General features: G+C 46.8%; 2 protein-coding genes across 6 annotated transcripts; one reads left to right on the top strand and one right to left on the bottom strand.

Moving 5' to 3' along the window:
- Positions 1-11,387, bottom strand: GPS1 (G protein pathway suppressor 1). 4 transcript variants are annotated; one of them, XM_068151363.1, is made up of 15 exons: positions 11,288-11,387; positions 9,276-9,326; positions 8,178-8,270; positions 7,510-7,691; positions 6,101-6,265; positions 5,809-5,944; positions 5,578-5,655; positions 5,042-5,102; positions 4,565-4,650; positions 4,027-4,121; positions 2,857-2,962; positions 2,423-2,503; positions 2,159-2,296; positions 1,650-1,784; positions 1-241 (listed from the first exon to the last, which is right to left on the bottom strand). In XM_068151363.1, the coding sequence occupies exons 3-15, from the start codon at positions 8,253-8,255 to the stop codon at positions 167-169; spliced, it is 1,416 nt and encodes a 471-aa protein (XP_068007464.1). In that variant the 5' UTR covers positions 8,256-8,270; positions 9,276-9,326; positions 11,288-11,387; the 3' UTR covers positions 1-166. The 4 variants fall into 4 exon arrangements, with proteins under 4 accessions (XP_068007464.1, XP_068007463.1, XP_068007461.1 ...); XM_068151362.1 differs by lacking the exon at positions 11,288-11,387 and adding an exon at positions 10,798-10,817; XM_068151360.1 differs by lacking the exons at positions 9,276-9,326; positions 11,288-11,387 and adding an exon at positions 10,798-10,889.
- Positions 10,929-19,264, top strand: RFNG (RFNG O-fucosylpeptide 3-beta-N-acetylglucosaminyltransferase). Of its 2 annotated transcripts, none has more exons than XM_068151366.1 (8): positions 10,929-11,692; positions 12,538-12,586; positions 13,093-13,195; positions 13,592-13,745; positions 14,765-14,850; positions 14,934-15,099; positions 16,392-16,477; positions 16,707-19,264. In XM_068151366.1, the coding sequence occupies exons 1-8, from the start codon at positions 11,273-11,275 to the stop codon at positions 16,777-16,779; spliced, it is 1,137 nt and encodes a 378-aa protein (XP_068007467.1). In that variant the 5' UTR covers positions 10,929-11,272; the 3' UTR covers positions 16,780-19,264. The 2 variants fall into 2 exon arrangements, with proteins under 2 accessions (XP_068007467.1, XP_068007466.1); XM_068151365.1 differs by having other exon boundaries at positions 14,762-14,850.
- Positions 19,265-19,964: the final 700 nt, after the last annotated feature.

Here is a 19,964-nt window from a genome sequence, read left to right as displayed (position 1 = left end):
TTGAAGTTATTGGAATATTTGTATTACCCACCATCAGCCCCTGACCCTCTGAATCCAAACAAGAAGTGAGGGAGACAGGGACAGTTTGTGAAGCTCAGCAGTTAGTGGGTGAGACACTGGGTACAGTCCTGGAGGGACCATTTCTTTCGGTAGTGCATGAAGTTTTTCACATGTTGGTGCTCATCCTGGACTGGCTGTTAGCTGGAGTAAGCTCCCCTTGGCTACCTTCTCTTGGAGGAGACTGCAACAAGAGCAAAGCACATTTGAGTTAGTGATGTACACAGCGTGCAGAGTGCTTCCCTAGAGTGAAGCACAGCAGGGTAACAGCAGGGGGAGAGCATAATCCCAACTCAGAAATAACAGAGCCTTTGATGAAGCTTTGTCTACAACTTCTATACATAGCTCAAAAGAAGCCAAACCAGAACTTCTAAATCACTCTTCTGTTTACTATGTACAAGGTGCTGTTTGCCCTAGAAGCTGGATCCTAGCTGTTATTTATCTATCACAGGGATTAAAATACTACAGAACTGAACCCATTCTGTGGCAGATAGCACGTCCTCCCCATGGACATTCTTTAGGAAGTGCATCCTGGAAGGAATACTCCAAAGCAAGTCATTCATTTTTCTACCTCCCCTGCTAAAAAAATAAATGAAGAAAAATTACTTCACACAATCTTCTGTTTTGAGGAAAGATGTGTGTCTGAAGAATCAGGCACAATGAAGTCTAGCTGGAATTAACCCAAGTAAATGAACTGCAAAGGACACTCCGTGTGGTACAAGCAGGTCAACGTACTGGGCCAGAAATGCTTGTGCCTTATGTGAATTGAATAGAATAGAATAGACCAGACCAGACCAGACCAGATCGGAAGAGACCTTCCAGATCATCACGTCCAACCCATCAACCAATCCAACCCACCCAATCAACTAACCCATGGCACCAAGCACCCCATCAAGTCTCCTCCTGAACACCTCCAATGATGGTGACTCCACCACCTCCTCAGGCAGCCCATTCCAATGGGCAATCACTCTCTCTGTATAGAACTTCTTCCTAACATCCAGCCTAAACCACCCCTGGCACAGCCTGAGACTGCGTCCTCTTGTTCTGGTACTGGCTGCCTGGGAGAAGAGACCAACCTCTGCCTGTCTACAACCTCCCTTCAGGGAGTTGTAGAGAGCAATAAGGTCACCCCTGAGTCTCCTCCTCTCCAGGCTAAGCAACCCCAGCTCCCTCAGCCTCTCCTCACAGGGCTTGTGTTCCAAACCCCTCACCAACTTTGTTGCCCTTCTCTGGACTCGTTCCAGCAAGTCAACCTCCTTCCTAAACTGAGGGGCCCAGAACTGGACACAGTACTCGAGCTGCAGCCTAACCAGTGCAGTATCCAGGAGCAGAATGACCTCCCTGCTCCTGCTGGCCACACTCTTCCTGATGCAGGCCAGGATGCCATTGGCCCTCTTGGCTGCCTGGGCACATTGCAGGCTCATTTTCACTAGGGCGAGAACCTGTCCAGTCATGAGCACAACAAATCCATTCCCCTCCACAATCCTCCATTCACCCAAATGTCACAGTTTCAGTTTATAATAAATAAACAAGTGAATGAAACCTGGGACATTTTGAGCCTGCCTCGAAGCCCCCCTGCAGGGCAGCCATACCTTGACGTGTATCTGGTTGCGCAGGACAGCGGCCCGCAGGATCATGGCTTTGGCGCGGCGCTGGAACTCTTTGCCCATCAGCAAAGACTTCTCGAAGGTTGTGCTGCGCTGATCTACATCTCGAGCATAGAGAATCTGCAACCAGTGCACAGAATGGGAGACAGGAGCTACCAGAGGGCTCCACAGCAGCAAGCCCTCTGTCACAGAACTCCATCACAGAAATATTCAGGTTGGAGAAGACCAACGGAGAACCCTGCTCTATGAGGTTCACCCCTAAGCTGTATCCCCAAGCACCGCATCCAAACCACCTTTAAACACATCCAGGGCTGGGCTGTGCACCAGGGAACAGAGCCAAGGGGGCTCATGGAGTCTGAGTTTACTCCCAGGTGAGCCCCACTGAAAACAACAGTCACAACAGATGAGTGCAGCTTCAAAGTCTCCCAGGAATGGAGCATTTCGAATCTCAGTGCAGCCTTTCAGTCTGCCAGGTGTGGCTCCGATGCACTCACCTTACTGTGAGAGTCTATCCTGGCATTGATCAGTCCCTCCAGGATCAGCTGAGTAAGTTCATCTTCCAGAGCAGCCACTGTGGTATTGAAGGCAGTGGCCATCTTGCGCATATCTGCTGACACATAGGGGCTGAAGTACTAGGAAGAAGAAAATATTCAGTTGCCAAGTGTACTCCTCACCCTCTGAAATAACACGGGGAAAGCAGTTCCAGAGAGGTGGCCTCTGGCTGTTCATCCACCTCCCAGGACTATGGGCATAATTACCTGGATCAGGGCACGATTTCGAATCTGGGTATAAAGCGTCCTGACGTGAGGCGCCAGGTACATATCCAGCAGCAGGTTGTCCTGTGCCAAAACAAAATAAATCAGGAGCTGAGAAGCAGCCTTGAAAAATAAACTGTTCCTACATTCTGAACCCTCTATGTGTACGCACTTAAACCTTAAGGCCATTGCACAACAGCAAGACACCACCGTAAAGCAAGAAGGAACAGAACTAGCAATACATGTTACAAATGTATCGCTTCTCATCGCTCTCTACTGATAAACCGTTCCCAGCTTCCATTCACCACCCCAGGACAGAGAAGACACAGAAGACCTGGACACTCTAGTCACTTCTTTTCAGAGTCACTGCTTCTCACAGAAAAATAAGTGAAGGGAGTTTGTTTAGGGTCTGTTCTGCATTGCCCCCTGCAACTCACCTTCATCTCATCCAGCATCTTCAGGCACGAAGCGTATTTAGATTCATAAAACTTGAAGATGATATCACGAACCTGTGGCTCCAGCTCCAAAAATAATTTGAAGGAGCTACAGATAAAGATGGTAATGATCAGACACTGGAACACCCCACAGCCCCATCACTCCAAGTTGCAAGGTTACAAACTCTCACTATCATTTGAAGATTCCAAGAATTCACTCTCTAACAGACCACACAGCCCATTTTCAGCAGGACTGGGAGCCTGGAATAGAGACAGCTGCAGCACAGCATCAGAGCTGTGGTGAAGGAAGGCAACAGACTTCTGACAAACCAAGAAGCAGAAGCAGTTGTCCACACAAACCAAACAATGAAGGGCAATAGGTCAAAAGTCAGGACACACCACCAGAGAACACTGGCCACATCTGCACATGCACTGTAGTCAGTGCTGGCCAGCTTTGCTCCCTGTCACAGTAAAGCCTTCACCAAGTACAGCATGGCACAGGTAGGTTCAACATGCAGCTGTCTCAGGAAAATAACCTATCACAACTATGGGACATCTTTGGGATGTACATTCTCTCAGTGCTCTCCCAATTCTCCAACACAGATTTCCAAACCTTGGGAACTCACCCTCTAAATCAGCCAATATAAATAGCAGGGCTAACAACCCTCTTTCCACCTCAATCCAAACTTAGCTGCCAGGAATTCCCTATCATTGTAACTCAATCTATGACACACAAGTGCCCATTTTCTTCCAAAGACTGCAGCTCTCTTAGCCTTGTACACTTCCAGTTGTATTAACAACCATTAAATTGTATTAATGCAATTAATATACAGCAGAACGAGTGGTAACATGAAGGCAAACTATCTTAGGGCTGCCTCCTGTAGGGCTCTGTCCCTCTGATTTAGAATCTGATCTGGATTGCTGATGGAGATGGAAAATTGGGGTGTGTAGATATTGGATTTGACCTAGGTTGGAAACTTCCATTAGACTAGGAAAGTCTCAGCTGTGTTTTAGACAGTGAAATGGCACTTAATGCTGAAGCCAAACTGAGGCTCAGTGATTCTTTCTCTCCTGTAATAAGGTATCTATTGCTCCTGCCAGAAATCCACCCTCACAATCCCAGGTACCAAAAGATGTCCAATACATACAAATTCCTCCCAAGGCATCACTTACCTGCTGGAGATAACATTTCGTTGTAGTTCCTGACGGTCAAAGGTAGCAAGGGCACAGAGACCACCATACACAGCCACATTGCTAGGAGATAACAGCTAGAGAAAGAGAGAGACACCTGTCTCACTGATGACTAAAATGGCAGTAGCTGGAATGCAGTATTCCATCCCAGGCCTTTTCTTCACACAGTGACAAGGTTAGTCCTTGCCAAAAGCACTCAGCATGCTCTCAGGCATTCACCCAGACTGTCCATTGCTAAGAGAACAGAAACCAGTTTCAGCAGACAGTCTTTTGATTGAGCTACACAGATAAGCATATCTCACAGGTGACTCTTTGTGACCTAGAGCAGATCATTCTGAGAACCCAAACCAGAGACTTTAAAAAAAAGCAAGCCAACAAAAGACCCAAACCCACAGTTCACAGCACTACCAAGCTGTACAGGGGTGCTGTGAGAATAACTACAGTATCTGAATTTTACAACCTAATGCATAGAACATCCCCTCCAAGATCCACATCTACACAGCTCCCTCTTGGTCCTCACCTCAGGGAAATCACAGTGATCAAACGATGCCAACAAGAAGCACTTTGCTGCCTGTTTGTACTTCCGAGCAGCCAGCTCTGCCAAGCCTAGGAACCAGGAAAAGCAAATCCTTTGTTTATGACAGCAGAGAAATGAAGAGAAATTGCAACATTTGGGGAGCAGGACAGGCTCCCACACAGCTGCTAGTGTCTGCAGCACTGAAGTGAAATGTGAATCTCAGTATCTAGCATCCTTTGAACTGCAGTGACTCCCACTGGCATCCTCTCTGAAGAAACTCAGAGAGAAGAAAGAAACAGCAAAAGCAAGCCAGCAGTCCCAGCTCATCAGCCTTAGTACATTTTGCATTTCTGGTGAGAAAATACAAAGTCTGCCAAACCTGTCAAAAAATAAACCAAGCACAGAATGTTCTCAAAGAGCCCTCTGGAGAGCTACCAGAATGATAGGCAGACAACAGGGAAGGCTGAAGGACTCACTCACCTGCTGCACATTTCAGTTTGGTGAGAATTGCTTGTGTCTGGCTGTCTCTTTCTCCTCTTTGCTAAAAGATGGGGGAAAAAAAGCAGTAGTGAGCTATCAGTGTGAAAACCATTTTGATTACAACTGTCCTTGGGACATTTCATCCTAATAATTAACTTGCAAATCTCATCAGCAAGATAACTTCATCCATTTGTCTTGGGAAAGACGGCAAGAATGGAGGATGGGAAGTCTCTGGGTTTACCACAAATAGAATTTCCTATACATGTATCATGGGAGAAAGGCAACAGTGTATCTCAAAAGGAATAGTACAGCAGCCAGGGAGGCAGATGAAAGGAAGAGCAGACTGCAAGACAAAGGGAGTCTTATAGAATCATAGAATGGTCTGGGTTGGATGGGATCTCTGAAGGTCATCTAGTCCAATCCCCTCCCCTTATAGGGAGCAAGTCACAAAGGTGGAAAGAAAGAAACTGCTTTACAGAATTTTGGAGACAGAAAACAAAGGGAAAACTGATGTAAGTTAAAAAGCAGGACCTTACTTCTGCAATTTCTGGTGTAGACTCAGCCTTGCTTACGTAGCTCAGAACATGAGACCAGTTCTGGAGGTAGACACTGACCTATAGAGAAACAGCGCAGAACAGGCATTGATAAGTGGTGCTACTTAGATAAGCAGCATCACTGCAGACACAAGAAGTGTGACCAAAGTACAGATGAACTTTACAGCAGGTATCAGAGAGACACCAAGTGCCATTTCCTGCCAACCTGCCTACCTTGATGACATTCAGACACATGTTGATAACATGCTTAGCACTGGTGCAGTAATCACGGGCTCGCGAGTAACACTTGAGAGCGTTGCTGAGGTCCCCACAGTCAAGGTAATGATCACCCAGGTCATCATGGCCTCTCCTGGAGCACAGGAATTAAAATACCAATGAACTGTGTGCACAGAAAGGGACACAGTCAGTTTGCTCCAAACAAGCAACTCAACACCCTGACCTGCGTTTCAGTGCCTGGAGGAGCAAAATGCTCTTCCTTGCTCCAGCAGAGCCTTCTGCATCTCACCTGATACTCTCCTTGATGGAGTTCCCTTTGTAGTTTTTCAGATCTGTGTCAAGTTTCTCCAGCTTAAGAAGAGCTTTTTTGCGTGTAGCTTCCACCCAGGCTGTGTCAAGCGGAGGGGGTTCAATTCCACTATCAGGGACAGCATCAGGTGTGTTCTGCAGTTCTCTGAAAGAAAGAGTTTGAATGGGGCTATAATGCTGCAAGCTTTTCACAACAGAGTTGTGCCAGGTACCTGGCACTGTTACCCTAACAAAGAGCACTGCAGCCACAAAAGAAACCAAAGAGAGAACAAGGATGGGGGCGGGGAGAAAAGGAAAAGACCGCTGAGCTTTCCACACAAAACCTAACAGAAGCACCAGAGAGGTTTACAAGTCCTTCTCAAAATGATCTTTTGCAGGTATTTTGTTAACAAGCAAGTTCTTGGTAATTGTAAAGAACTAAGCTGCTCTATAAATCGAGAGCAAGTTAGTAAGAGTGCTGCAGTGGACTATGTTATATGAGAGTATTTAATGGCTGTGAAGAGTCACTGAATCTAATCAAACATCTCCAGACAGGACACAGGGTGGATGTGTTTACAAGCTCTCCTCTCCCCAGCAACGGTTTGCTAGCAAAGCTGCACTGTACAGATCCTTCCCAACTACTGCTCCCATCCAGTTCAGATCAACACCTCTACTTGCACTGAACTCACTTTCTTATGCTGTAAACAAACAAGAAAAAAAACCCAAACCCAACCCACCACATTTTGAGCTCTGGGGGTTTTTTGCTTGTTTGTTCGGGGTTTGGGTTTTTTTGAACATACTGTGACACATACATGGTAAAGACTCCCAGAGCAAACCAACAAATCTGCATGGCAACAAAACCAGTGCAGATCCAGGAAGTGCAGACAGCAAGGTGAGGTATCAACTGCTCTCCTTAACAGCAAACATGTTGTCAGGGCGGGAAAAAACCCAAATAAACAAACAAAAGAACCCAAAACAATAACAAACCCAACCAAACCAGACCACAACCAAAACAAAGCAACAAAAATCCACAAGAACAAGGCAAACAGTTAGATAAAGCTTCAAATTTATGAACACAAAGCATCTAGAAGAGGCTTCATCTCCATAGTCTACCTAAGGAAAGACAACATTAAGGTTTGAAGCAGTTGCAGGGGCTAAACTCTCCTTCTTCAAAAAACACCAAGACTTCAGAATGAGATCAGACTAAGAGATTGTCTTCCATGTAAAAGTGTGAGACCTTAGATCTGAACACATACATACACACACATTTCACTGCCATCAGATTCTAAGAGCAAACACAATCTGCATAACAAAATGACAGCGCTAGGTGCCAAGTCCCCCACTGCTGCACACTGATTGGTCTTAACTCAGTCTACAAAGCTCCCAACTTTCCCCTGCTCTCTTAGTTACCTGGTGGCCTCAGACAACTTCCTGTGGATTTCTTCATACACATCAACATTGAAAGTTCTCTGGACAAATGACAGTGCCATCTTGAGAGCTTCCACCCGCAGCTGTGGGCAGTGGTCAGCAATGAACTGCAGCCGCTCGATGCGCATCAGCCCGCTGTAGCTGGACGCGTACTGCTCCAAGTCCTGCAGACAAAGCCAGGTCGTAGAAGGTGAGGAAAGCAGAACTAAACCAGGCTGCTGCACTGTCACCTGCACTCATTCCCCTGCAGTCTTGACCTCGATGACTCAGAACATTTCTGCTTTCCTCAAGCAGTAGCATTTTCCTCAGAAATACAGTCCATTACAAGTGAGCTTTCTTCTTCCAGGGCTGATGCTGTCCCTTAAGGCCAATGCAGCACTTGGTAATAACATTGTCAAGATTCTGTCCTTTGTGCTGAGGTTTCCTAACCCAGACAACCATTCCAGATGTAGTTTTCCCTTGAAAAATAGTTTCCACATGACAATTTGCTCATACTAATTCTTTAAAGCATCTCCCTTGAGATCAAATAGGGACTCTTACTCCGGAGGAAGGATCTGAGGTTTAAATTCTGAACACTTAACAGAGGGAGGAAGCTTTTCCAAGCCCTGGAAGGAAGAAATGTAACACACTAGTCCTCAGCCAGTACATACCAGAGTGGGGTTCTCCACCACATAGTTGATATCAGGTGCATTTTGCTGATCTTCTTGTGGATCTACGTCAATCTGCATGGGCTCAACCGCACCCTGGAACAGCAAAATGAGGTCAAAGGCAGCTTATTAGATTTGAGTACAAAACAACTATGGGGTTCAATCCATTAAGGAGTTGCTTAAATAGGCACTAAATTATTTTCATTAAAAAAACCAAACAACCAACCCAGCAAAAAAAAAGGCACCTCTCAGTCTTTAGATGTGTTTCGGATCTGTCTCTAGCAACACTAGCACTCAGCATGACGCTTGCTCTAAAATAAGCAGCACTGAGGCTCAGCACTTGGACAGAGCATTTTGCTTTGATTTTGTCTGGCAGATTATCAAGCAAGAAAGTGAGGGGGTCAACGAATCTGATTCTTCCAAGTACCTCAGGCATGTAGGCTAAATTGCAAATGACAATATTTCTCTTCCCCGAGCAAGAGCAGGCATTAACACTCATGCAGCTCCGAGTCAAAAAGTATCCCAAAAACTCACTAGAACCTTTGAAAGCTGCTTTCAATGCTTAAAAGTTACAAATTTGGAGTGGAAAAACAGAAAGGTAACAACTGTTAAACTTTTGAAATGCAGTTAAAAGTATCAAAACCAGACTGCAGCATGGGGATTCCAGTTGCTAACTAAACACTGAGGAAAAAATTACCTGCACTGCAAAAATCTGCCACCAGCTGAACTATCCTACTGGAGTTACCCAAGTTCAACTGTTCAGGCAGATTTTCTTTTGCAAGAACAACAGACTTTTATTCTCCCAGTGTTAACCTTGCACTGCTCTGAATCACAAGAGGAATTACACCAGCAGAGTGGTCTCAGTAAATACCATCAACACAATACCCGAGCATATTCCCACTTAAGAGCCAATTTACTAGGCAGCCCCACAAACAAAACAAGTATGCTATGGTGGAATTCCTCTCCTCCTCCTCCTCCTAGTAAAAAGTGTGCTGAACATTCCCCCTAGGGATGACTGATGTGCAGATATTAGCATAAGCAACACCCAACTTGGGACAAACTGCATTAGTGGACCTCGGGAAGAACAAAAAAGCCAAATACCTTGTCCTCACCAACACCAAATTATTGCCCTATTCTTGGTGATTTTGATGTCTGTTAAGAAATTAAAGACAGAGAGAGAGTTTCTTGAATTGGGTTGGTAATTTCTGTTTGTTTTCTGTGAGGAAGAATAGGGCAGATCCAGATCTCTTAACTTTAAGAATTAAGGCATCTGGTATTCTCCCACTGCCTGTTTCTCCTTTCCCAGCTCGGGATATACCAAACACACACATCTCAACACTTATCTGATATCTGCCAAAAGGTGAAGTAAAAGCAAGTAAAGCATGTAAAAGCTTGTTTCCTAGTTTGTTATTCTCTGCATGAAGGAAAGGGAAGGAGAATGCAAACAAGAGTCTGATTGTCCAGATCACCACGCAGCAAAACTACCTTTAAAAACACTTCAGTCACCACATACCAAGACCATTATTTTTTTCCATTTGAATCTACCTTATCTCTTTCCTTACATCATAAATACCATCAGGATTGGGGGGTTCAGGCTGTGTTTGCCTACCATAGTGAAAACCTCACATGGATTCCTCAGAAATCAGCATGACAGAAACTAACAGCAACTGCAGAATGGAACTGCAGAGTGGATCAGAATGATTTGTGTCCTGCTATGCTGGTTGGCTGTTTCTGTATTTGTCTCCTAACACACAAATGAAGAAAAACCCAACAGTAGGCTGGAAACCCCACTAGAACATGCAAACTCTGACATTTTCAAGCTAACTCTTTATTTTGGAAGGAATATGTAAGGTTTACTGAAAAATTACTCACAAACCAAATAAAACAATGCTCATTCCCCAAGATTTTATGAGCACCCTGTTGGAAGACACCTCACAAGGCCTCATGCAAGCTGATGAACTGGCACTCTATCTGAATTCTCCTGCACTTCAAACTGTACTCGAGAGGAAGTGTGACCTGTCAGATCTATCATTGATGAAGAAGCTTAACTGGATACTGAACTATCCTTCATCCTGTCCTGACTTTCCAACCCTGCGAGCCCTAACACAGAACTTGTTTTAAAGAGAAGAAAGACAGTTAACTCGCAATTTGTGTGGTCACTGAATGCAACACCCCAACACCCACTGGACTCCTACAGCTTTCCCCCGTACTGAAGACTCTCAGTTCTTCATCCGCCACCTCATTGTCCACTCTCCTGTTACCCAAGCCCTACCTACGGAACATACAACGCGAAAATCAAGCTAAAGGGCCGCAGCAGCAGCAAGGGACACCGCGGGTGCGAGCGGACGCTTGGCTAGGCGCTGCTCCTCGCCACAGGCGGTGGAAACGATACCGACATAGGCGGTGGAAGGGTCAACGAGGGCCCACTGCTACCGAGAGCGGCTCCCCTTCCCACCAGCAGCCGCGGAGGCTGAGGAAGGCCGCACCGCGCCACCCGGAGGCCGCGGCAGGGCCGGGCTGAGCCGCACTGCCGGACACCGCGCAGGAAGGACGCCGAGCACAGTCCGCGGCGGCCCCGTCGGGAGAGCGCTGCCGGGGGTAGCGGGGGAGGGTTGCCCGGTACCTGCAAGTTAAAGACCTGGACGGGCAGCGGCATCCTTCCCTCGCGGCCGCCACTTCCGGTCGACCTCCCGCCCCCCTGCCGGCCCCGCTTCCACTTCCGGGTCGTGCGGCGCCGCCAGACCGCATCCGACAGGTGAAGCCCTTAAAGGGGCCGCGGCCCGGCGCGCCTCTCCCGCCGGGGCACCGGGCGGCGGCAGGGGCAGGGCTGGACTGTCTGGGGCTCTCGTCCCCCGTGAGGCCCGGCCGTGTTTATTGGACCACGCCGCCTGAGGAGACTTTCCCCACGGGTCAGCGCGGCCTGGGGTGCCTGGGTGCTCCCCTCCGCCAGCCACTGGTGCTGCCGCCACCTCCCGCAGCGCAGTGGCTGCCTGGCCGGGACTGGCCGGGCTCCCGGCGCCGGCCCGTCCGGAGCCACCGCCTGCCCGCGGGGCCATGAGGCGGCCGCGCAGCGCGGTGGGGGCCCGTGGGGCTGCAGCATGAGCGGGTCTTGCCTGGGGCTCCGCAAGGCCTGCTTCCTACTGTCCGTCAGCGCTGCCGCCCTCCTGCTCCTCTTGCTGCCGCGGGGGCAGCCCCCCGCCGCGCCCCGTCGTCGCCCGCCGCCCGCCGCCGGGCCTAGTGGCCCACCGCTGCAGCGGGCGGGCCCCGGAGGAAGCGGCGTGCACGGCACACGGGCGGGCTCTCGCGGGGAGCCGAGCGGCGCGTTGGGCGGCCGGGGAAGAGGCCTCAGTGGCAGCCCGCAGCCTGTGCTGAAGAGCCGCCTTGGGCCAGCCGGGGGCTCGGCCAGGGAGAGTCTGGAGCTGAAGGACATCTTCATTGCGGTGAAGACCACAAGGAAGTACCACAAGAGCCGGCTGGACTTGCTTCTCCAAACCTGGATCTCCCAGGCGAGGGGACAGGTGAGGCTTTGCCAGCGGGCTGGGCTGGGCGGCTAGGAACCTCGTCCCTCTGCTTTCCTGGATAGCTGCTGTGCTTTCTTGCCGAGTCTTTCCTTGCACGTGTTGAAAACGTCTTTCTTTGTAAGACTGAGAAGGGTCGTGTTACCCAAACACTTATCCGAACCTACCTCTGAAAGCTTGTTACTGATGCAGCAAGTTTGCTTGCAGTCTGGGATTGATAATCCAAGCAGAAATAAGTTTGCTGACTTCTGCATGACAATGGAAAATACTACAAGGTAGCAAAAGGTCCCTAGTGCTGAGGCATCTAAGCTAAGTAGTTCAGTGATTTGGGTCTTTACATAGAATAATATAGATTTTTGTTCCCTTGTTTGTGAATTTCAGTCCATTCAAGCTTATTAATGCAATGTTTTCCAGCAGTTGGGACAAGACAGTGTTACTGCCAGGCACTTTCCACCCTGACTAATTCTTTCCTTTCAGCTTGCTTAACACCTGTGGGATGATTCCTAGCCAGGGAAAGGAGGTGAAGTTGCAGAGGGAGGTGCTACCAAAAAAAAGAAGTTAGTCATTCCTCATTGGAAATTGTCTGTCTCCACCCTGAGATGAGGAGAGTAAAATCTTGGATGCTTTACTGAAACTAGACTCTTCTGGGTTGCAGTGCTAAAGCTTAGCAGATAAGGCACGAGTGGAGCTGCTGGGGTTCTCTCCACCACCACTCCCCACTCAGAATAGCTCCTTTGAAATAAACTAGCAAGACAAAACGTTAGGAATTGTGACTACAACTGAGCAAAGCTGAAATTAGTTTCTGACACTCTCAAATGTGGACACCCTGTTTCTGCCTCCCACAGACCTTTATATTCACAGACTGGGAGGACCGGGAGCTGCGCCTGAAAGCAGGTAAGGTGTGTAGCGGAAGCGCACGCAGGCTGTTGGGCTGAGTTTTGTTTCTGTTAGGCTTTCCCTGGAAGCCCTCATTTCATGCTGCACAACCATCAAGTTCCATTGCAGAAAATGGAGAAACTTCTCCTTCACAGGAGAATGTGCTGCTCCTACTTAATGTACCACCTGAACAAGATGCTTGAAACTTCTTGAATGCGGGGTTCAGCTTTGCACCCGCTTCCTTCCTGTTAGTAAGCTTAAGTCTGTCTGGTCCAAAGTTATATTAGGCATTTCCTTTGCACGCAGTCTCGTGGCACTATTTATACCCCCGGACCCACACCCTGTTATGTGCTCTTCAGCTTGCATGCCGTATGCATAACCCATGAGCCTTGCTGTACTCTCTGTGTGTGCACCATATGCACTTCAGATGTGCAGTATTAGTGCCAAATGTGCACTTCTTTTGTAGTCTTTTTTGGACTACACATGCTTCTCAAACCTGAAAGGGCTGAGCTTTATTTTTCCAGGGGATCATATGATCAACACCAACTGTTCTGCTGTCCATACCCGGCAAGCTCTCTGCTGCAAGATGTCTGTGGAATATGATAAATTCCTGGAATCTGGGCAAAAGTAGGTGAAACACATTGTTCTGATTGACTTTGTTTCTTCTAGTTCTGTGTTCACAGGAAACTTGAGTAACCTCCTCTGCCTCCAGTAAAGAATGCAGTATTAGCTAAAATGTGGTGAGCATAGGGAAGGGAGCACAGCATGAAGCAGTGTTTATAAACAAGCATCATGTGAAAGGTGGAAAGGATGATAATCTAAGGGGGGGTGGGGGGGGTACTAATTTCAGCCTCTCCACAAAATGAGGCTCTGTGGTGCTTTTCAGCTTCCAAGGTTTGTAATTCAAGACAACGGGGAAACAAGCTCCAAGCCTGAAAGACCTTAGTCTCATCTCTAAACCTCTGACTCATTCCTTTGTCACTCCACTCCTCTGCAGTAACTCTTACTTTGTTTTGTTTGGAGATGGTTTTGCCATGTGGATGATGACAACTACGTGAACCCTCGGACACTCCTGCGTCTCTTATCTGCCTTCTCACACAGCCAGGATGTCTATGTGGGGCGACCGAGCCTGGACCATCCCATTGAAGCAGCTGACCACGTCCAAAGTGATGGATCAGTAAGAAAATTCTGCAGTTAGTCTGAGAGATATCTTGTAAGCTTTGAAAACCTTGAGAGTTCAGAGGATACTGCCATAAAAAAAACCCCAGCAATTTAATCTTCAGGCTATGAATATGGCCCTGGTTGTTTTCAGAGATGGGGTGCTGGGTTAAACAAACCTCCAATATGACCTAGCATGCATATGTTCAGGAGAGTCTCCTGGGTGGATGTCTGGGTTTTTTTGCTTTACTTATGTATGTTGATCTCCCTCATGTTGGGATGAGGAAGGCCTCCCCATCTGAACTCTTTCTTTAGTGTTTTTTTGGGTAGTGTTCCTTGGTTTAGGGTTTTGGGTTGTTTGGTTTTTTTGTTGTTTTGAGAGCAGTATCACATTGTCATTATCTTGAACCAACCTCCAAAGGCTACCAGTCTCAGATGGGTGACAAAGGCTCTCTGGGTATATAAGGCATTTCCAGTAGTGAGTGCTTACCAGGTTTCCAAGAAGTGGAGACAAACATACCTCGGTCACAAGATACATGTGCTAAAGGACAAGTCCTCACTAAGTCAGCTATATTGACAGGCCTAAAGATAAATCAATCCACTGGCCAGAAAGACAGTTACAAAGCAACTTGTCAGGAAAGACTGTGCAGCCAAAGTGTTTCCTTGGACATGGAGCCAAGGGACTTATGGACCACCTTTTAGTTCCTCAAGGAAACCGAGCTGGCTCTGACCCTTGGCTAGAATGGCCAGGGGAGAGATGAAATTGGGTGGGAGTGGGACTATAGTTTCCCATTTTGAGTATCCTACTTCGGTTTGGGTACCTCAATGGTTCACCTGCTGTTGGTGCCAGAGAGCATTTCATTTGAGAGAGCAGCTAGCTGGGCTTTCAGCAGCCTAAAGAAACAGGAATTAATCTGTAGTCTTGTTCTGACTCATGCGTTATGTGATATCCAGTAGAACCTCGGGTTGCTTTCCCTGCCCAGTCAAATGGAAAAAAGATCAGTAACTACCCTGTATTTTCTTGTTTCTCTTCAGAAGACAACTGTGAAATTCTGGTTTGCCACAGGTGGAGCAGGGTTCTGCATCAGCAGAGGTCTTGCCTTGAAGATGAGTCCCTGGGCCAGGTAAACCCTGTTCCTAGCTGAGCTCCATCATTGGGTAGGCTTTAAAGCATGTTTCATCTTGTCTCCTATGCCCTGTCCCACAGCCTGGGCAATTTCATCAGCACTGCAGAAAGAGTGCGTCTCCCTGACGACTGCACGATTGGCTACATCATTGAAGGGCTGCTGGAGGTGAAGCTCCTGCACAGCCCCTTGTTCCATTCCCATCTGGAAAACCTGCAGAGACTACAAGGCGAGTCTGTGCTGCAGCAGGTAGGGCTGAGCCTCATCTTTTCTTGTAATCACACCTCAGCCTGATCAGAATGAAGACTCTCCATAGCTTTAGCACTCCTCAGCAAAGAAGGCTGTCTGCAGACTCACTCAGAGTTGTCCTGCCCAGTTCCTTCATTTGGCCTTTTAGCATACTTTTGCCCTAGCCAGTTAGGTCACATAGTTGTCCCCTCCTTTGGGGACACCTTCTGCTACATCAAGCTTAAGGATGGTGTTCTCCATCTCCTCCTAAACTCTTAACTTGCCATGAGTCACAGTAACAGCAAGGTGGAAAGAGGTAATGCCTAGCCTGCCTGCCATGCAAGAAGGGGTTTCTGTCTTTGTCTAACAAAGCCTCAGTCTGAATTCATGCTGTTCAAAAAGATGTTGTAGTCTTGGCAAGTACCTTATCGATAACTATGACATAGTATTGATCATTTTTAAGAGTAACTTGTCTGAATCTCAAGAATCCTACTTTCTCAAGAAAAACCAACTGCTGGGTTACTGTTTTACTGATGGGCAATAGATGGAGCTGTGAGGCTAACCAGAGGCTCTGCCTGGCTCTTACTGTTTGGCACCGTGAAAAAAACAAGAGTGTGGTTTTGCCCTTACACACTGCTTGGGTTTATTTTCCTGGCAATTGTATCAGGCAGCAGAAATGTACACTTGGGGCCAAATTCCAGCATGATGTAATCTCCTTCATATTAGTGAATTTAACTGTTTCTCTGAGACTGTAACAGCTAACTCAAAATCCAGAGTATCTGCAATTACTTGTGGATTTAAGTCTTCTTGGAATCTGAAGATTTCTTAATGCAGTGCTTGTGTGGAAGAGTAGCACTGAAATGGAGTTCCAGAGATCTAAATTTTGTTGCCAGGTTTGTCATGTGGCAGTCCTTTGCAAACCATTTAATGCCCAAATGTTTCTGTTTTCCCCCTGTGCTGAGACACTACGCTTGCAGGCTTCAGGCAATGTCAGGTGAGGGTGAACATGTGTTAATTAGTGAGGGTACAGACATTAGCAGGTTTAATGCCCTGAAAAAAGATCACAGTTGTAACTCATCTTGTCCTTCAGGGCAATGCAACTCCCACACTGCCTTTAGATGAGCAGTAGTCCATCTGACAACCACCATTCGGTGCCAGTACTGCTTATGGCAAAGCTAACCAGTTCAGATATAAGGCACCCTTCATTAAACAGGATCCTTTGAGTCTTTCTTCACAGCTGATTAGTCACATTGTTATTCCCACTTCTTCTCTGTATTAGTGTTAAATTTCTACATGTTTATTTGCTTTTACAGGTAACCCTAAGTTATGGAGACCCTGAGAACAAGCACAATGTTGTGAGTGTGGGAGGAGTGTTTGGCCTTCAGCAAGATCCAACACGGTGAGTATCCACTTCCAAAACAAGCTCTCCCTGCCTTCTTCACCTTTATCAACTAGAAGATGACCAAACCCACTCACAAGGTGGTTTTCTCAGGTCAGCACCTGTGACTGTGCCAAAGGCAAGGTAGAGCCACCCTCCACTCTTAGTGTTGCATTCAGTGCTGCTATGTTCCTCACATGGAGAATTCCAACCTAATTTTTCTTTATCTTTTTCTTTTCCCCACCCACAGATTTAAATCTGTCCATTGTCTGCTCTATCCTGATACTATTTGGTGCCCTGCTAAGAAGAGTCATAATTCTTGACTGGATGCTGACACCTGTTTATCTTCCCTAGTTCGCATAAGACAGGAGGTGTGGTGGACTCTTGGTGTATTTCTTTCTTTTACTGGGAGACAACCAGAGGTATCTACAAAGAAGGTAGACAGACTCTATTTGCAAAAGCAAGGTGGTGTCCTTTGTTCAGCTGTAGCCTGGGACATGCCAAGAAGAATCCTTGTTCTTTTGTGCAGTGGCTCTTCATGTAATGACCACAGTCACGTGTAGAAGTCCCTTCACGCTGTGGTCTGTCACGTGAGTCAGTGCTTGGACACATCCTAGGCAAATGCAGTACTTGGAATGATAGCATTTTTACTACTGTTAGGGGCTTTTAGAGGCCATTGTCCTGGAGCTGGAGTGCTATAGCAGACTGTAGTCCCCATGGTGACAAGAGAGGGGAAGCTTTCACTCATCTTTCTTGGGAACAGAATGATTTAAGAGCTGCTGTGGCCTGCCATATTAAAACTGCACCCATGGGCCAGAACAGGGTCTGTTTGTAAACCCCCTGAAGTCCTGGAATCACTAGGGTGAAGAAGGCTGAAAGCCTTTGTCATGGGGAAAACCCTGTGGAGGGGTAAAGCTTACTGAGGACTGGATAAGAGTTGCTTACAGTGCACATTCTCCCATGTAGTCCTTGTGTGCCTCCCGTGGAGGTGATTGTCAGACTTGGCTCCCTTTCCAGCTGAATTGCAGTGGTGGCTGATTATGATGATGGTCTGCCAGGTCCAAGACTATTCCCTTGATATTTGATACTGAAGAAATATTTGCCAGATTGGATGGTAACCACATCTCCTACTTTGCCCACAGCAGGTTGTATGAGCTAGAGCATACTTGTTGGCTGATGAAATCTGCCCTGTTTCTGGATCTTTTGCTGTCTGTGAGGGAGGAGGAATGCTAGATAGCTGTAATGCCCTGAGGAAGTTTTGGACTGTACCATTTGAAGACCTTTAATTGTATGACTGTGATTACTCCAGTTCAGCTTCAGATAATCTTTTGGTTACTTTATGGTCTAGATCAGTGTTGTTTTATTTCTTCTTAATGTTCCAATAAACAGTTCTTGCAGTCTCTAAAAGGAGACTACACATTCACATAAAGGAAGAAGTTCAACACTGTAGCAGTATCACCTGCTGCTGCCTTTTAAATAAACTCAGTTTTGAAAGTGGAAGTGGGGCTCCATAGGTTTACTTCTCTGTCAGCCCAAACTTTGTCCATGTGCACCCAACATGAATAATAGCATTAAAAAAACCACTGTCTACTCTCCCAAACTCTTCAGAAAACACAAGCTGGTTTAGTGCAAGAGCCTGAGGTTGGATTCTGGGGAGAACAATAGGATGATATTGTAGAACCTGGAACGATGATTAAGGGCTAGAATGTGGACTTAGCAAAAGGTTCAGATTTCTGAACTGCTGTGCTGTGGATTTCAGCTAGCTGCTTAACTTCCTGCCACCTGAAAAGTGGTGTAATGAGGACAACTGCCTGCAGCATATTCAAATGGGAAATTCAGCAGGTATCAGCCTCCTGAAATAGTGTTCCCTGTGCTCCTGCTTATAGCACAAACCTTTCAGCATTTACCCTGGGTACCCTGTCCTCTCTGCATGGTTTTAATGAGCTTGTTTGCTGCCGAGTGGAGTTGACTGCTACTTGCTGCAGTCCTGCAGCTCGTTCTTAAATTTCTCCTTCATGTCTACTAAGGTGACCATGAGATACAGGAATAAGAATGCTGCAGGGAACTGGATCACAGTTCAGCTAGCACAGTGGCTGTTCTATATCAGGTACACCTGTAACACTGACAGCCTGTTGCAGAAAATGGAGGAGGACTTGTGGAATAGTAGGTTGTGGTATGTTCTACCTCTCTGTTAGGTCTTCTGCTCACTAGAATTGAAGCATTCTATAGTTTATTAACTTGTCATTAATAGCTCTGGAAATTCCTGTACTTAAATAGCTGCTTTTTTAAAAAAAACAACAACAAAACACTTGTTAGGTTCCTGTTTTCAACTTCCTGTTAGCAGTAAGCTTTGAAACTTCATGAGGTCTTCAAACATGGATTCTGAATTCTTGTGTTATGAGCTTTTCTTCCTCATCCACTGGTAGCAGCCTCTTGTAAGATCCCACAGACAGCATGGGCTTGGTAGTGATTATGTGGCAAACTGCAGTTCAAGAATGACACCACTTTCTATGAATGGCAGCAAAACTGAGTGGCAGAAACTTCACACTGTAGTCGCTGGTCACCCTAAATGAGGTGTGCTGAAAAGGCAGTGTATGGTAAGCTGGTAGGGTGTTCATTAAGGTGAAAAAGGACCATGGCCTCCTGTGTGGCAGTACAGCACTGTTCAGTGTGTGCATGCTTCTCCTAAGGGTTTGTTGTGCTGACACGACAGCAGGCTGTGTGGATATATTGGGATGCAGGGGTTTAATCAAACTACTGTCTCATACATAAAGTGATTCTACAAAATAAATATTTAAATATGCCAAAGGCTGTGTTTTGTTATGTTAACACAGGCACCAAATAGGAACCACAAACCCTGTAATCCAGAAAACTCTACAGCCTGCTCTCAGGCTGCTGTGATGTCAGAGGGTCAAAACTCCTGTGAGTTTGGATGGAGGTGTGTCAGGTGGAGGGGAAGAATCTTTGCAGATGATTAACAAAGTAAAACAGTTCAAGGGAGGAGTAAATTAATTGTTGTAAACTTGGTTCTTTCTGATGTTTGTTCCTGCAGGTACCAGATAGGCCACAGAAGCTCTTGAATTAGACTCCTCAGAACACAATGTCTGGAGTACATAGTGTTAAGCAGCAGACCTGGTAGTAGGGTGCATAACTGTCTGTGTTCCTCTGCCTTTGCACAATGCCAGCTCTGCTAGGCAGTGGTTGGAACTGCCACTGGCTCTCACTGCAAGTAAACTGTGGTGCAGTAGCTTACCTACAACCCCTTTACTATCTCTGGCCTAGTTTTATGTTGTACATTCCAGCACACTGCTGTCACACAGGTGCTTGTGTGAGAAATCCCGTCTGCCTAGGCAAGCAGAGCAACTGATTTTCTAGGCAATGACTTAGAGTAGGGCTGCCTATGAATTTCATCAGCAACTTCCAGGGGGCAGAGAAGGCAAAGTCTTCTTGTTACCTGGTGAAAAGCCTGGGTTTCTGGTGTCTCTCACTGTAATACTTGAGTGAGAAT

The sequence above is a fragment of the Melanerpes formicivorus genome, unplaced genomic scaffold (assembly GCF_026170545.1).
Source record: "Melanerpes formicivorus ecotype bairdi unplaced genomic scaffold, bMelFor1.0.p_v2 SCAF_21, whole genome shotgun sequence".
Lineage (NCBI taxonomy): Eukaryota > Metazoa > Chordata > Aves > Piciformes > Picidae > Melanerpes > Melanerpes formicivorus.
This window is presented reverse-complemented; position numbering and strand designations above follow the sequence as displayed.

Excerpts from the sequence above, each read along its gene's own strand:
- GPS1 (XM_068151360.1), bottom strand. The coding sequence starts at position 10,830 with ATGCCGCTGCCCGTCCAGGTCTTTAACTTGCAG. Across the intron at positions 5,945-6,100 it reads TCCATCAAGGAGAGTATCAG|GAGAGGCCATGATGACCTGG; the intron begins GTGAGATGCAGA and ends CCTGTGCTCCAG. Across the intron at positions 4,651-5,041 it reads CAAACTGAAATGTGCAGCAG|GCTTGGCAGAGCTGGCTGCT; the intron begins GTGAGTGAGTCC and ends CCTGGTTCCTAG.
- RFNG (XM_068151365.1), top strand. The coding sequence starts at position 11,273 with ATGAGCGGGTCTTGCCTGGGGCTCCGCAAGGCCTGCTTCCTACTGTCC. Across the intron at positions 11,693-12,537 it reads TCTCCCAGGCGAGGGGACAG|ACCTTTATATTCACAGACTG; the intron begins GTGAGGCTTTGC and ends TGCCTCCCACAG. Across the intron at positions 12,587-13,092 it reads GGAGCTGCGCCTGAAAGCAG|GGGATCATATGATCAACACC; the intron begins GTAAGGTGTGTA and ends TTATTTTTCCAG.